This window comes from Desmodus rotundus, chromosome 7 (genome assembly GCF_022682495.2).
Source record: "Desmodus rotundus isolate HL8 chromosome 7, HLdesRot8A.1, whole genome shotgun sequence".
Taxonomy (NCBI): domain Eukaryota; kingdom Metazoa; phylum Chordata; class Mammalia; order Chiroptera; family Phyllostomidae; genus Desmodus; species Desmodus rotundus.
This window is the reverse complement of record NC_071393.1, coordinates 129,994,171-130,010,903: the sequence shown is the minus strand read 5'-3', so window position 1 is coordinate 130,010,903 and position 16,733 is coordinate 129,994,171. Positions and strand designations below refer to the sequence as shown.

Genomic DNA, 16,733 nt, shown 5'->3' with positions numbered 1-16,733 from the left:
TACCACCCGGTAGCGAATCAAATGGCTGCGTCTAGAATGGGGGCGGGACTTCCTGCCGCAGAGAGTCGCAAGTGCCAGAGGAAGCTCCGCCCCGGAACTGCGGGAGGTGCTGCCTCTGAGAGAAGATCGTGTCGTCTTCTGAGGTTCGTCCCACGACATCGGAGCGATCCGTGGCGGCGTCTCCACACGGTGCGTGACGGGGCTGGAGAGGAGCTGGGGGCAGGCTCCCGGGCGTCCATCGCGGGGCTCTGCGTCCACTGGATTCTCGGGTGCAGACAGGCCGGCCTCCTGCCGACCCCGCGCGAAGGCCATTTGGTGGGCGTCGAGGCTACGGCCTCGTCTTCTCCGCTTCGTGCCGCGGCCCGTGCCTAAGACGAGTCGCGACGCCGGTCCCGGGGCGCTTGGAGTAGGGACCCGGCTCGATCTGCAGGCAGCGCTCGGCGCCCCCACGTGCGTGAGCGTCGCGCACGCCTGTGGCGGTTGAGTTCGGGTTGTTTGTGCTCCTGACGAGCCGGTTCGATGGACGAGCCCTCCCGCGGGCCGCTACGCTCGCGAGGCGCCATGCTGTGCGTTTTTTGACGTGCGTCACCTTTTTGTATACGTGTGAGGATCCAGTGAAGCCAATAGCCTCACCGCCCCTATTTTACAGACGGGGAAACTGAGGCCCAGAGATCATCAGTATGGCCAGCACAGCCTCAGAGCTGGCGAGTGGGTCTTGTTTGAACCGGGCCTCACTTTTGCCTTTTCTGCAGGACGCTATTTTTCTTAATCAGTTCACATGTAATGAAAAAGATGGATATTTTTAAGCTGTTTGGCAAAGGCCGGAATGGTGGGACAGACATTTGCCGTCTTGAGGCAAGACCTGGGAAGGAAGGCAGTTCTGTTCACTTTCAATGAAGTGATCTCCCATCAGTCACCGCCCCCCCCCAAAAAAAAACCCCAGATTTTTATTCTGCCTTCAAAATGGCTTGGGTGGGGCAGAATTTATCCTCCATGCTTTGCATCAAACATTTTGTGACTTCTTTATTATTATTAGGCCCTCCCTCCTTTTAAAAGGATGAGACCGCTGAGGTTGGGAGAGGATTCAGCAGGGCTCTCCATGGCGCACAAGCAGAATTGGATCTGGAATCCAAACCGGATCTGTCTTGTGTGCCTTTGCTCCACCTTCTGTGTCCCCCCTGTTCCGGGCCACCTGCTGCTTTGAGGGTGTATTTCAGAGAGTCAGACTCATTTTCACATCAGCCTCGCGACTGCTTTCAAAGGGCTGAACGTAATTTTAGGACTGTATAAACGTAACTACTACTTACCAGTGAAGTGAGAGCGCGGTGCTGCCACCAGGTAGAAACAAGGTGCGGGGCTGGATTCGGCCCACGGGCCCTGTGTTTGCTCCCCGTGGTGTATTTCTCTCCGCTGATCTCTAGTACCTGCGGGAGCCTCAGTGGTAGAGCCATCCCTGGGCCCTCACTTCCTTGCAGGGCGCGACAGTCTATGGGCCGCTTAGAAGATATTTGTTGCCTCAGACCCCGTGCTTCTCAGCTGGTGACCTAATGGAACATTTCTCCTTTTCAGCAACCATGAAGTTGAAGGAGACAAAATCAAGGCCACAGTCCGAAAGCTGTGGCAAATTTCAGACGAAGGGAATCAAAGTGGTGGGAAAATGGAAGCAGGTGAAGATTGACCCAAGTGTATTTGCAGATGGACAGATGGATGACCTGGTGTGCTTTGAGGAACTGACGGATTACCGGTTGGTCTCCCCTGCCAGGAATCCCTCCAGTCTCTTCTCCAAGGAGGAGCCCAAGAAGAGAAAGGCTCAAGCTGTTTCGGAAGGACAGGGGGAAGGAGAGTGTAGCTCCTCAAAGAAAAAAATGAAGTTGAAGAAGAGGAAAGATGCAGACACTGAAGGACCCAGTGCCCAGAAAGAGTTTCAGGTCAAAGATGTAGAGCCAGAGCCCCAGGGAGATGGCACAGTGTGTCCAGATTCAGAGGTTGGGGAGGCGGCGCCAGGAAGCCTGGCCCTGACTGTTCCGAAAAAGAAGAAAAAGAAAGGGAAGAAACCCCCAGAGCCTTCCCAGGCTCCTACTGCAAAGGAAGCCAAAAGAGCAAAGACATGGGTGCCTGAAGTGCATGACCAGAAGGCGGACGTGTCAGCCTGGAAGGATCTGTTTGTACCCAAGCCAGTTCTCCGCGCGCTCAGCTTTCTAGGCTTCACTGCACCCACGCCCATCCAGGCTCTGACCTTGGCACCTGCCATCCGTGACAAGCTGGACATCCTTGGGGCTGCTGAGACTGGTGAGGCACCCTTCTCTGGCCAGGGCAAGGTTGCTTCTGGGTTTAGCCTGTGGCTGCTAACAGCCTGGGCGACTGGGGGAGGTGCTGCTGGGAGCAGAACCACGAAAGCAGTGGTGAGTGGCGGTGTTGAGAAGTCAGCCCGCTCTGGGTTGCAATCTGCCAGCTCTGACTGGTGCCCTCAGCAAGTCACGTCATCTCTCTGAGCAGTGTAGGCCCCACTGTAAAACGGGGATAACAGCAGTACCCGTTTCTTTTGCTCTGTGGGTTAAATGTGAATGCTACAGTGAACTAAAATTTACACAGTCATTGTAAGTGAGCTGCGGATGGTAGTTTTTTCCTGTTCTCCAGCCTTTTCTGAATGGCTCAGGGTTAAAGTAGGGCCCAGATCAGCCCTCTGGAGAGGTAGACCTTCATTAGTACACGGAAGAAGTGTCACATTCTGGAGTTGTGCAAGGATGCACAGGACGGCTCTGGGAGTTGGTGAGTTTATTGTCGTTGGAAGGATTTGAGTGTGTGGTAGGTAACCACGTAGCACACTTGGCGTGGGGTGACTGCTGGGCCTAGGCTTTGAGGGAAAGCGTTGCCTCATTCCCCAGGCCATCGCAGACTTAGAAGAGTGACAGGTGGACTCCCTGGGTGGACTAAACTGGGGACTGGGGGGAGGAGCTTTACTGCCTGGAACTGGTGGTCCACCTAGACCAGCAGTGATGTGTATAAACGTGAGCCACGTGCGTAATTTTAAATTACCTAGGAGCAGTGTTAAAAAGGTACAAAAGAAGAGGTGAAATTAATTTTAATGATATGTTTAACCAATAATATTAAAAAATCTTTGGCATGTAATTTATGTAGAATTATTAATGAGCTCTTTCACATGTTTTTTTATTACTGTTTATTTTTCATAAGAGTTTATTTGAGCCAAACTGACCATATATACGGAGCTAAGATCTCAAATGCTCCAGAGAGTAACCTACATTCCTTTTTATACAAAGTTCTCAAAATCGGTGTGTATCTGGAACTTGCAGCGCGTCTCGAATTAGAGTAACCACATCCTCAGTGCTCAGTGGCCATATGTGGCTGGTGGCTACTGCATCGTGTGGCATGGGACTAGACCATCTAAACACTTAGTGCCTTCTGGAAGAGGGGTCGGGAGACGTGGGGTGAGGTCCTTCGTTAGAGTCACACAGACGGAAGAGCTAGGAGAGCTCACGAAAGGGGAATTGAGGTAATAACGACTTAGACACTAACTTAGCATTTAAAACACATCAAGCCCTATGTTAAGTTCTCACAACCACCCTGAGGTAAGTTCCATTATTATCTGCATCTTACTGATGCGGAAACTGGGTGTGACAGAGGACAGATGTCTTTCAGACGTTGTCTTTCGCTAAGCCGTGTAGCTGGGAGTGGTACTGCCTCGATTCCAGCCTGGGTCTTTGTGACGGTCGGCTCTAGGGGCCTGGAAGTGGGGTTCTGGAGGCAGAGAGGCAAGGTGGTTGTGAGCCCCTGTGGCTAGAGCCTGACAGTGGATTTATACCTCAGCTCTTACCAGGCCCCCCGCGTGGAATGTTGGAACCTGCAGGTCAGAGGTTCAGAAAGATGGGGGCTGTGGGCAGACCACCGCCATGTAGACGAGGCATATGCCCATCAGCCCCACCAGGTGCTTCGGACCCCTTTGTAATCTCCTTCCCTGGCCTCCCCCCTTTTATCCCCAGGCAGCCTCTGATTTTTCCATTTTTCTTGTCCTTTGTGGGTTTTGTTTCATACTTTATACATGTTAGAAATCCCAAAATACATTTTTATTATTTTTGCTTTAACTGGTCAACTATTTTAAAGAGAAATTTAAATAAGAAAATGACATCTTTTATACTTACTCATGTTACCATTCTGGTGCTCTTCATTTTTTGTTGGTCCAGATTTTCTTCTGCATGAAAGGCTTCCTTTAATATTTTTTATAGTTCAGGTCTACTGGTGATAAATTATTTCAGGTTTTGTATGCCTAAAGAAGTATTTATTTTGCGTTTGTTCTGAAAGAGATTTTTACTACGTGTAGAGATCTAGATGGTTGGTTACTTTTTCAAGTCTTCGAGTACAAATATTGTTACACTGTCTTCTAGTTTCATTGTTTCTGATGAAAAGTCTGTTTTTCCTACCTGAAGTGTTTCGGGTCTGTTTTTGCTCTTTTTTTTCCTTCTAGTTCTTGCTTACACTAACTCGTTTCCTTGTGGATTTTTTGATACTGAGAGCTGCTCCTTTTCCTCTGAAAATTATTTTTGATGATTTTTTGAGGTCTATGATAAAGGATTCTTCTTCCAGAGCTCATTTATTTGTTTCTGCTTAGGCTTTATACCTTTGGAACTACAGTACTTGAAATTCTCACCTTGAGGTGTTTTGTTTGTTTTTTAATATTTTTTAAAATGTTATTTATTTTTTGAGAGCGGGTGAGGGAGGGAGAGAGAGCGGGAGAGAAACATTGATGTGTGAGAGACACATCCACTGGTTGGTGGCCTCTCACACTTCCCCAGCCAGGGACCTGGCCTGCAACCCTGGCATGTGCTCTGACTGCGAATGGAACCAGTGATCTTTTGGTTCTTGGGCCGGCACTCAGTCCACTGAGTCACACCGGCCAGGGCAGAATTTTTTTTTTAAATCCCTCCTCTTGCACCAAAGAAAGGTCTTGGGAGAGTAGGATAGAGATCTCCGTTCTTTAATCTCCACCCCCACGTGTTGTTCCGTAGCAGCAACAACCCACACATGTACACAACTTCTCCACGTCTTTGGGGTTTCATCGCTCGGACATTCGTCCGTAGTTCACATTGGCGACTTCAGGGTTCAGTGCCAGTTTGCCAGCTTTTCCTCAGGCCCCTAAATTACAGATTCAGTGCTCTAAGGAACCTTATGTAGGGTGGAGGGGCTTTGGGTTGGTCAGGGTGGCACTTTGCCATTTCAAGGGTGCCTTATTCTGTGTAAAAGAAGGAACCCTGGACAAAAGTATATGCATCTGTTGATTCACAGTTTTTGTTTACTTGTTTTACTCCTAGGAAGTGGGAAAACTCTTGCCTTTGCCATTCCAATGATCCATTCAGTGCTGCAGTGGCAGGTGAAGAAGCCTGCTCCCCCTCTGAGTAACACAGCAGCAGCCCCTGGTGAGACTGGAGCCGAGGCAGGGCCACCAGGCAAGGCTGGAGCTGGGACTGGAGCGTTGTCGGGTGAGATTGGAATTGAAGGTGAACCACTGCCCAGTGAGGCTGGAACGAAGCCTGGAGCACCACCCAGCAAGGCAAGAGCCAAGACTGGAGCTGCCGTCTCAGACCAGGTGCTGCCCTTCTGTGATGACGATGCTGGTGAAGGACCTTCTTCCCTGATCAGGGAGACGCCTGTCCCCAAGCAGGATGAGGACAGACAGGAAAAGCTTGATGAAGAGTGGACTGGAAAGCTGGAACAAGAGTTGGGTGGGGAAACTGTAACCTGCAAAGCACATCCAAAGCGTCCTCTCCTTGGACTGGTTCTGACCCCCACTCGAGAACTAGCCGTCCAAGTCAAACAGCACATGGATGCTGTGGCCAGGTTTACAGGTGAGCTTTAGTTCTATTTAATAAACATCTCCTGAGAGATCCTAGGTGCTGGGGTGGCGAAGGTGAATGAGCTGTGGCTGCTGCCCTTCCTCGTCTGTCAGAGAATGAAGCCCAGCAGAAAACTGAGTGACACTTTCTCAGTTATCCAAAGAATGACGCGGAGCTAATGCCACTGTAGATGCACAGGAAATTAATTCATGAGACAATGTATACTTCGGGCAGGGTTTGGCAAAGTACCTGTTTTTGTAAATAAAGTGCAGCCACACCCATTCCGTCACACACTGTCCATGGTGGCTTCTGTACCCCCAAGGCAGAGTGGGGACAGAGTAGTTGTGACAGAGCCATTTAGACCACAGAGCCAAAGGTGTTTACAATTGACCCTTTAGCAGAAACTTCACTGGCCTCTGCTTTAGAGCATTAGGTCACCTAATGGGTACTTAGAGCACTTAGTTCTCCCGTGGAGCTCCGTTTGGGAAGCACTCACTGCACAGTGCGCATCTGAATTTTATAACAGCAGCAGTCAGTTACCAGGCTCTTCCTGCGTGCGAGTACTCTGCTGAGTGCTTTGCCTGCGCGACTGTGCTGCTTCCACACTGGATGCCTGGAGAAGTCCTCCACGAGAGAGGAGAGAAGAACATGAGGCATCAGAGGAGAGTTAGGTCAACTCTGGTTGAGAGGACACGCAGGGCTTCCTTGGGGAGGCGAGTCACAGCTGCCGGGAGCCTCACTCCAGCACCGTGGTGGGCCACTGCTCAGTTGCTCTGGAGCTTTGGGTGTAAGCTCGCCTGGGTTCAAGTGTGTCCCTCCATTGTGGTTGGGGAGGTGGGAGTAGAAAGAGATGGGGTAGGGGACATAGATATGGCCCAGCTCATAGAAGACTTGGTAAGTCCTCTAGGGGTGGCACCAACAGTCACCCCCTGGAGAGGGGGGCCATGCTGGTCACTGACTGCCTCTGCTAACCTGGGGGTGCCTGTGTCAGCCATGGAAGAAAAGCGGCAAGACAGGGTAACAGTGTCCCTTATGTTTTGTGTGCCATAGGAATTAAAACTGCTATTTTGGTTGGTGGAATGTCCACGCAGAAACAGCAGAGGATGCTGAACCGCCAGCCTGAGATTGTGGTCGCCACTCCAGGACGGCTCTGGGAGCTGGTTAAGGAAAAGCACCCTCATTTGAGCAACCTTCGGCAGCTCAGGTGAGAGGCAGTGGCTGCCCTTCCCCCTCACCCTCCGTTCTGAAGTGGGCCTGAGGTGACATGGGAGCGTGTGCAGTGCCTTCTCCCTGTCACAAAATGCTGTGGAGTGGTACTAGACGGCTAGACCCTGGCCTTTAGAAAACCGTGGCCCTTGCGGCGAGGCGGGGTGGGGGGATGTGTTGAGGGTGGGAGTGGTAGTAGATTGCTTTAGATCAGCAGTTTCCAACCTTTTTGGCCCTAGGGACCCGTTTCGTGAATACAATTTTTCCACGGCAGGGGTTTGGGGGGAGACAGGAGGACAGGAGGTAGAGTTTAGATGGTAATGTGAAGTAGCTCCGCTTGCTCACCCACTGCTCACCTCCTGCTGTGCAGCCCAGTTCCTAACAGGCCACAGACTGGTACTGGTGTGCGGGCCGGGGGCTGGGGACTCCTGCTCCAGATGGTTCCTCTTACCGGCTGTTAACCAACTCAGGTGTCTGCATCTACAGGTGCCTGGTGATTGATGAGGCTGACCGCATGGTTGAGAAAGGCCACTTTGCTGAGCTCTCACAGCTGCTAGAGATGCTCAGTGACTCCCAGTACAACCCAAAGCGACAGACACTTGTTTTTTCTGCTACACTGACCCTGGTACATCAAGCTCCTGCTCGAATCCTTCATAAGAAGCACACCAAGAAAATTGACAAAACTGCCAAACTTGACCTTCTCATGCAGAAGATTGGCATGAGGGGCAAGCCCAAGGTCATTGACCTCACAAGAAATGAAGCCACAGTGGAGACACTGACAGAGACCAAGATCCACTGTGAGAATGATGAGAAAGACTTGTATCTGTACTACTTCCTGATGCAGCACCCTGGCCGCACCCTCGTGTTTGCCAACAGCATCTCCTGCATCAAACGCCTCTCTGGGCTCCTCAAAGTCTTAGACATCATGCCGCTGACCCTACACGCTTGCATGCACCAGAAGCAGAGGCTCAGAAACCTGGAGCAGTTTGCCCGTCTGGAAGAGTAAGTCAGGCTTGTCCCTAGAGCCCCGCCTCTAGCCATTGGGTCCAGGTTGCCAGGATGATGGGGAGATGGCGGGAAGTTCCCTTCTGTCATGGCAGCCTTATCAGTAGAAGGTGCTCTTTGTTTGCACAGCGGGAGGCAGGCTCACCCTCATCTAATGCAGTTGGCTGCAGGTAGTGCCCAACAGAAACTTCCTTAACAGTGAGCAGTGAGGACAACATTACCTAACATAATCGAACACTTGCCAGTAGATCAAATACTGTGCTGGCGTTTTAGAGCCATCACTACGTTCACTTCTGACGTTCTCGAGAAGCAGAATAGATGGATGGTTATGAGCACAGATTGGAACCAGACGGCCTGAGATCAAATCCTGGCTGTGCCACTTTTAGCTGGTCAAATTTCTTCTCTGTTTCAGTTTTCTCATAATTAGTATAATAATAGAAGACACCTTGGAGGGCTGTTAGGAAGATAAGTGAATTTATGCATATAAAAAATCTTTAGAACAATGCCTGGCATGCAGTATGTACTTGCTAAATGTTAGCTTTAATATCACTTACTACCATTATTCTCATTTTATAGGTGAAAAAAGTAAGCTCTAGAGAAGCTAATCAGCCTGCCCAGGGTTTCTCGGCCTGGCAGAGCTGGGCCTCCGACAGCCTGGCAGGCCCCAGAGCACACACCATGCCCTGCCTGCTGTCATTGTCCCGTCTGCTTCAGGGCCAGGCTGGGGCTCAGGCAGCGGGGTACACGGTGGCAAGATGAGGGTCTGGCAAGTTGAGGCTGACTCTGAGCTGGCGTTTGCCCATAGCGGTTTTTGTCAGGTTACTGGGTGATTAGTTTTAGAACAAGTGTCTGGTTTACCTTCCTTTGAGTGTTGGTAGGTAGAGTTCGCGGTTTACTGGATCGGGGTTGGCCAAATGGCCCGTGGGCCAGACCCGGCTCACCGCTTCTTTCTGTAAGTGAAGTTTGGAACACAGCAAGGTTCATTAACGTATTGTCCAGCCTGCTTTTGCACTGTAACAGCAGAGCTGAGCAGTTTCAACAGAGACTACCATCCACAGAGCCCAAAGTAATTTACAGTCTGGCCCTTCGCAGAGAAAGCTTGCCGACCTTGACTTAGAACAATGGTCTAATGTTTTACAAACTTTAGTTTGTTTGCATCATATTGTCCATTCATGTTTCATAGATTAAAGGAGTTTGGACCTTGAGGGGCCCAGGATCTTAAGTTTTTAAAACAGACCTCAGGTGCTTCCAACTTTTCTTGAACAATACATACACACATTGAGAAACATCACCCCACACACACTGTCAAGGGCTTGCTTTGCAGCCAGGCACTGCTCTAGGGGCTAGTAATAGCACAGAGAATAATGCAAAGTCCTATGGAGTTCACATTCCAGTGGAGGGAAATAATGAGAAGTAAGTACATAGTTTGTCAGGTGATACTAAGTGCTAAATAGTAAAGGTGTGTGGGGAGTGCAGGCTGTGTGTGCATGGTGAGATTTGAGCAGAGAATGGAAGAAAGGAGTTGTGAGTATCTGAGGAAGACCTTTTAAGACCTAAGGTATAGCAAGTTCAAAGGCTTAAAGGCAAAGGGCACGTTCAGCATGTTTGAGGAAGAGCAAGGACATCTGTGTGACTGGAGGGAAGTAAGTGGTCACCAACCTGGAATGTGTGTGGCTTCACTTAGTTCCCTGGAGTGGTCTTCAGTGTTGCAGAGGGCGGCTTGTCGGTTACAGCCATCCGTGTGCCTTGGGAAGGCACCTCTTTGAGCCTGTTTCTAAATCCATAAAAGGGAGATAAGTAGTGTTAACTTGTGGAGTGTTCATAAGGATTGCAGTGTTCAGAGCAGGTGGTAAGAATTTAATTAGTGGCAGCTCTTAGGTATTAAAGAGCTCTCTTTCTCTACCACAGTTGTGTTCTCCTGGCAACAGATGTGGCGGCTCGGGGCTTGGATATTCCTAAAGTCCAGCATGTCATCCATTACCAGGTAGGGGCATCAGGGAGCTTGTAGGCATCTCCCAGCATCGAATGGGGAATTTTTATTTATTTTTTAAAGACTTTATTTATTTATTTATTTTTAGAGAGAGGGGAAGGGAGGGAGAAAGGGAGAGAAACATCAGTGTGTGAGAGGTACATCCATCAGTTGCCTCTCACACGTCCCCAACTGGGGACCTGGCCTGCAGCCCAGGCATGTGCCCCGACTGGGAATCAAACCGGTGACCTAGGTCACCGGCTGGTGCTCAGGCCACTGATCTGCACCAGCCAGGGCCAAATGGGGGGGTTTTCATGCAGAGATGGAGGGAGGGAGGGAGGCGGAATTGTTGGTCCTGAGGCCTCGTGCAGCAGAGAATGCCACTGGCATCTAGTGCCCAGCCAGCTGCTGCCATTGTTAGAACACTCGGTGAGATTTATTTTCAGAGCCTTTGGCATTGTCTGATATCAGAGAGCCCTCTCTCTCGGATTTCGGCAAGCTGCATGATATGGGCAGGTTAGCCATGAGGGCCTGATCCAGGGCAGGGCGCATGGGAGGGCAGAGCCTACACGGTGAACTGGCAGTAAACCTGGGGACAGTTTGAATGTGGGACAGAGAGAAGGGTTGGCTCAGTCCCTGGTGCCAGAGAGGGTCCTGGCTGCCTGGCTGAGAGGGCTCCTGGCCCTGAGGGGAAGAGCCGTGTTTGGTGATGGCCACATGCTGACTCGCAGTTCTCCCTCGGCAGGTACCCCGCACCTCGGAGATTTATGTCCACCGAAGTGGTCGAACTGCTCGTGCCGCCAATGAGGGTCTCAGCCTGATGCTGATTGGGCCCGAGGACATGATCAACTTCAAGAAGATTTACAAAACCCTCAAGAAAGATGAGGATATCCCATTCTTCCCTGTGCAGACAAAGTACATGGACGCAGTCAAGGTAAAAAGAAGTTAAAAGCCCATTGCTAATGAGGGGAGGGGTCATGCTGCTCCCTGACTTTGGAAGTAGAACCCTGAGAAACTAAAGAATGGTTCTGCCAGGAGCAAAACAGGGAGATTCGTAACAGTGTGGAGTGGGGCACTGTTCCTGGCATAAGGAAGGAAGGGTGAGTGGCCGAAAGGGTGGAATTTCCTTCCTGATCCGCCTTCCCCTAAAGCCTCCACCATCGTCCGCCTCCTCTGGACCAGGGCGCTGCTGTCTGGCCATCCCGTGGGGTGGTTGCAGGGCAGTGAGCTCAGCATGTCTTACGAGGCAGATACTCAAGGTCGGCCACGGTCCTGAAGCAGGTGCCGGTAATACCTACCTTAGGTGTTGTGTTCCAACTTCCTGGACGCTCGCTGAGTGGGGGCCGCTTCCCGTGGACCAGAGCGCATCAGATAGCGGGGTGCGTTCCCCAGGGAGGTACACTGGCTTGTGAGGCAGGCCGAGCCCATGCTCAGCCCATGCTAACGTTCAGAAGCAGGCGGAGCACTGTGGGGCTAGTGGGTGCGCGGTCGAATTGGGAGGAGATGAGGTTTTCGCCGAGCCTCCTCTCGGCAGAGACGTGGAGATGTGAAGAGGAGAGGGAATTCCAGGAATTGAGGAGCAAAAGCATGGAACATTTCAAGGACTTTGGGGAAACATGGGGGAGATGAAGACGGAAAGTGGGTACAGAGGATTCCCGTTAGTGAGGACATTAGGGGCCCCCCTGGCTTTTCATGGCTCCTTTCCCTCACATCGCAAAATCGCTCCCTTTTTTTGGGGGGGGGGGGTGTCCTGTGACTGCTGTCTGGCTCCAGCACCCACAAGAGGGAGGGTTGAAACGTTTTTCCGAAAGCATGGCGTGGAAGAGAGGGAGGGCAGTACTGCGAGTTTGTAATCCCTGTGATTGAGGGCCGGGCCGACCTCAGGGCTGGGGGTGTTTCAGGGCTGGGGGTGGAAGCCAGCTGTGGTGCCTGGGAAGGCATTTCCGTCGGGCACCTGTAGATCGTCAGGCCGAGCCAAGTGGGCTTCCAAGGGAGGCTCCTGGGGTTTGTTTGGAAAGCCGGCTCCTGTGGTTTCCTGCGTTCACTCATGTGTAGTGATTGCCCTCTGCTTCTTTATCAGGGACTGCTGGTCCCAAGAGCATTTCTTAAAAAACCCAAAATGCAACCTGAATAGACTTTGGTTCCCAGAGGCCTGAATGCGTCGTCACACGAACACTTTCTGTTCCGTTCACCCAGGGGCGAATCCAGTTGGCCCGGCAGATCGAGAAAGCCGAGTACCGGAACTTCCAGGCGTGTCTGCACAACTCTTGGATTGAGCAGGCGGCCGCTGCCCTTGAGATTGAGCTGGATGAGGAGATGTACAAGGGTGAGTGGGCTGCTGGGACTGCAGCGCAGGTGCATTCAGCTTGTTTACGTCTGTTTTCCCGTCAGCCTTTGTCTTGTTGGAACCTCCCCTGTTGGAACTACCAGGGGTCCTGTCAAAATCCACAAGATGCCTTTTCCTTCTCTGCGACAGGCCCTCGTCCCAGCCTTTGTTCCCTCTGTCTTGTCTGTCTGCAGCCTTTGGCTGCCACCCACTGTGGAGGAGAGAGAATGACCTCGGGAGCGGGCCCCATGGCCAGGCTGCCCATGTCTGAGTGCTGGCCCGCTCCCCTAACTGGCTCTGTAACCCGGTCAGGGTCCTTGACCTCTGGTCCCTAGGCTGTCCTCATTTATAGAATGCAGGTTATAAAGTGCCTGTGTTGTGGGGCTGCTGGGAAGAGGGCCTGACTTGATGGTTGTGAAGTGCTTATAACTATGGCAAGTAGAAAGTATTTGATGCATTTTAAGTTACTTATTTATAAAAAGATTTTACTTATCTTTAGAGACGGAGAGAAACATCAATGTGTGGTTGCCTCTCACAGGTCCCCTACTGGGGACCTGGCCTGCAACCTAGGCACGTGCCCTAACTGGGGATCGAACCAGCGACCCTTTGGTTCGCAGGCTGGCACTCAGTCCACTGAGCCATGCCAGCCAGGGTTTAAGTTATTTGTTGTCATCGTTACTACTGCTCCTGTCTTCCAAGCTAATGAGGCACTTTGGTCATCGTCTCATCTGATGGTCACACTCTTGTGACAAATAGCAGGAATAATCAGCCTTTTACATACGAGAGCCAGGGGCTCACAGAGGAGAAGTAGTTTGTGTAGGAGAACAGCTACACTGCCAGGCATTTCCTGGGCCCGAGGCTAAGGATTCAGGGGTGGATCTGTGTAGTCCCTGCCTCAGGAAGCTCCCGAGTCTAAGAAGTGGCAGAACCACATCTGGAACTGACAACACCAGTGCTCTTTCCAGCCCATAAGCGAGCAGCCCAGCTGGGATGTTGGCATCTCAGTGCCAAAATCAGCAGATTCAGAGGCAGATATGTTACTGTCTGTTCAGCGTGGAAGCTGGAAACCAGACCGCTGGGCTTGATGACAGCGAGCTAGTCCTCTGGTAGCTCGGGCCTGGGGCTGGGGCTGTAGGTGCACGAGGCTCTGGCTTTCCCTCCTGAGGACAGGCTGGCGTGGAGCCCTTTGTCTGTGCCCGCCTTTGCAGGGCCGTCACAGTGCTGGTGGGGAGGTACGGGAGAGCTGGGCGCAGAGACGGCATTTCCTGTCTCCTGAGGAGTTTGCCGCTACTGAGTTGTCAAACCCTGGGCTGCAAGCGGGTGGATCATAGGAAGAAAACATACTCAAGTCCAGAGACTTGGGTTCCAATCTCTTTGACAGCTAACTCTGTGACCTTCAGCAGGTAACCTTTAAGTTTCCAGGACTTAGAGGGTTTTTGTGAGAGGTGAAGGATAGAGTGGCCCCGAGGATCTGTCCCCCCTAAACTGTGTTAGAAGTTAGCTAACACTAGTTTCTGCAAGAACTTTTGAGCTCTGCCTGTCCAAGAGTTCCAGAACATTTTTCATCAGAGTATTCTCCATCAAGGGAAACAGTCTTCTAGTACATAAGATCTTTTTCGTATTGTGTTTCAAGGAGGAAAAGCTGACCAGCAAGAAGAGCGTCGGAGACAAAAGCAGATGAAGGTGCTGAAGAAGGAGCTGCGCCATTTACTCTCCCAACCGTTGTTTAAAGATGACCTGAAAACCAAGTATCCAACTCAGGCTGGCAAGCCCCCTGCGCTCAGGCCTGCCCCAGGAAATGGTGAGTCTGCTTTGAGCTGCCTCTCCAAACAGCAGCAGAAGAAGAAGAAGCCAAAGCCAAAAACAGAAGGGCAGCAGGAAGAGCCACAGCCAAGTACAAGTGCACGCTAACTGCCCCGAGTCAGAGTCCGCCAGCAGCCACACATTGTGTCTGTGCCCCGTGGTTATATGGGAAATTTTCCATCTTTTGTTCCATTCCACTGTCACCCCGCTTACAAAAGTCTCCCTCTTTTCCATACCGCCCCCATCGTGGGAGGGGCCTCGTACAGATTTGTGTTGCTTCTGAAGTAAGACTTTTTTGCCGTAGCTTATGTATTTCCGTATGTCAGTGTTTACAGGCTTGTACGTTCGACTTGATTTCCTTAATTAAAAACAGTTGAACTAGCATGTCATCCTGTCTTTGTAGCCAGAGTGTGGGGGATGCTGTCATAGTCCCCCGGCTGCAGGATGTACATGGCGGTGTCTCACCCCCCTGGGCAGCGTGGACGGAGCAGGAGGCCAGAGAGTTTTGCAGATCACTGTAAAATCGCCGCTGCCTGGGTCCTCAGCCTGTGTTCCTGCTTTTCCCCACAGCAGAATCCTTAGCTGCTGGGCTCCCTGCCGCTCGCTCACAGCTATTGTTTTGTCTGAGCCACTCCGGGAGGCAGGCAGGGAAGAGGTCACCACCCCCAGGTTCCAGGAGAACACAGGCTTCTTTAACATCAGAGGCACTTGTGTGTGAGGTAGTCAGGACCTGGTCCTAGGCCTTCTCTCTGGCCTTGCCTCTCTGTCCCCCTCCTCTGTGACAGAACTGGTAGCTTCCCATGATCCCATATGCCCCTTCTCTTGTCCTGAGCCTTTGCAAAAGCTTTTTCCTCGGCCTGGTGCCTTTCTCATCCTTGGGCACTGCTTCGTGTCTTCTAGGTCCCTGAGGCCCCTAGAGAGTGCACCTGCTGTGGGCTCTCAAGGTACCCATGCTTACCCGCTTCACAGTACTTGCCACACTCTGTGTCTTTGTGGAGCTCCTTGAGAGCAGAGGCTGCTTTATTGCCCCTTGCATCCCTTCAGCTCAGGTCAGAGCACGGTGTAAACGTGTGCCGAGGGGACTGGTGGCCTCCCGGGGCCGCCCTGACTTTCTCTGGGTCAGTCTGGATGAGGAGCCACAGTTGCCTCAATCAGGGGAGAAGCACGGATTCTGTACAGCTGAGTCTGGGCTTCTAAACGGGTACCCCCCAGCCCCGTGGTCGGCAAGGCTGGAAGGATGGCAGCAGTGTTCCCTCGGCCCCTTTGGGTGACTGCAGCAGTGTATTGGTCTAAACTCAGGTTCAGGTGTCGTCATGTGTAGACCAAGTACCGGGCACTGTGAGGTGCCATCAGCTACTTGAATCGTCGTTTTGCCTCATCTCCGTCAGGGCCTTGAGACATAAGTCTTAGTGTCCCTTTTTGTAGCTGAGAAGGTTGACACTGCCTAAGACTTCCTTGGGGTCGCACAGCGGCCAGGTGGCACAGCTGGGCTTGGATGTGCCCCTGGGTGTGTCCCTGTGGGCCCAGAGTAAGTTCAGAAACTGCTTTGGTCTGCAAAGACAGCAGTGTTGCCAGGGGATGTCTCCCCAGTGTCACCAGTGACCTGGAGAGGACGATGCGGAAGCAAACGGCCCTAGACTGTGAGGTCAGCTGCTGAGTGACAGCCCTCAGAGGATGGCGGGGGACTGTCCATTTTCCAAATAATGCACGGGGGTTTCAGGAGGCTCAAGTCCCTTAGCAGCCCCAGGGCCACTTGTCACAGGCCAAACAGATCCACTAATGGCCATTGACACCCTGCCCTTCTCACTGCAAGTCTTATTTATTTTCCTGGGGTAACATGTTAATGGGGTGTTAAAAGATGAGGCCAGCCTCCCAGGCACTTCGGCTCTCTGACCTGATGAGGTGAGGCTTTGGTGAGGCCTGTGATTCCTTTGATGCCTCCAGCCCAAGGGCAGGACTTCCTGAATATCTGGACCTTCCACTCAAGGAGAAGTGAGGAGCTAGCACCACCCCCAATCCACTCACCCACAAGCCCTGCAGGTACCAAATACTAATAAGCCAGGACAAAAGTTGTCAGGGAAACCATTCTAATGATAGGAAATGTTTTCACCCACTGCCTTGGGAAGCTGTAGGGCACAGGTGGCAAACACAAGGCCCGTGAGCCAAATCCGGCCCTCTACCTTGTTTCCCCCAGCCCAGCAACTTGTTTTTACCTGGCAGCAGCTCCGAGCTCTTTGCCCCTAGTTAAGGAGTAGTTACATTTATACAGTCCTGAAATTACATTCGGCCCTTTGAAGGCAACCGCTTGGCTGATGGGGCCCTGGGTGAAAATGAGTTTGACACCCCTGCTATAGGACCTAAGGTCCCAGGGCAGCCACTCGGAGCCACAACCCCCACCCTCGTTTCTGCTCAGTAAGGGAACGTGTTTGGTTCTTAGGCCACTATTGGGGGAGCCATAGTGCCACTGGTGAGGTGGCACGTTCCCCTACCACGCAGTACCCGCCACCGCCCTTGGGAAGGGTAGGTTGGGAGCATGCTGTTCGTGGAACACTCACTACGTGTCGGGTCTTATAGTTGT

General features: G+C 51.8%; 1 protein-coding gene and 1 long non-coding RNA gene across 2 annotated transcripts; one reads left to right on the top strand and one right to left on the bottom strand.

The window, feature by feature from the left end:
• The first annotated feature begins 88 nt into the window (after window positions 1-88).
• On the top strand, window positions 89-14,984 carry DDX24 (DEAD-box helicase 24). Its single transcript, XM_024567979.4, has 9 exons — window positions 89-189; window positions 1,570-2,289; window positions 5,325-5,858; window positions 6,897-7,050; window positions 7,539-8,054; window positions 9,966-10,041; window positions 10,772-10,960; window positions 12,223-12,352; window positions 13,986-14,984. Exons 2-9 carry the CDS (start codon window positions 1,575-1,577, stop codon window positions 14,261-14,263), a joined length of 2,592 nt encoding a protein of 863 aa, XP_024423747.2. The 5' UTR covers window positions 89-189; window positions 1,570-1,574; the 3' UTR covers window positions 14,264-14,984.
• LOC123480491 (uncharacterized) lies at window positions 8,687-12,206 on the bottom strand. The gene is made up of 3 exons (XR_006656521.2): window positions 11,325-12,206; window positions 9,717-9,831; window positions 8,687-9,007 (listed from the first exon to the last, which is right to left on the bottom strand). It is a non-coding gene; the product is annotated as an uncharacterized lncRNA (long non-coding RNA).
• Window positions 14,985-16,733: the final 1,749 nt, after the last annotated feature.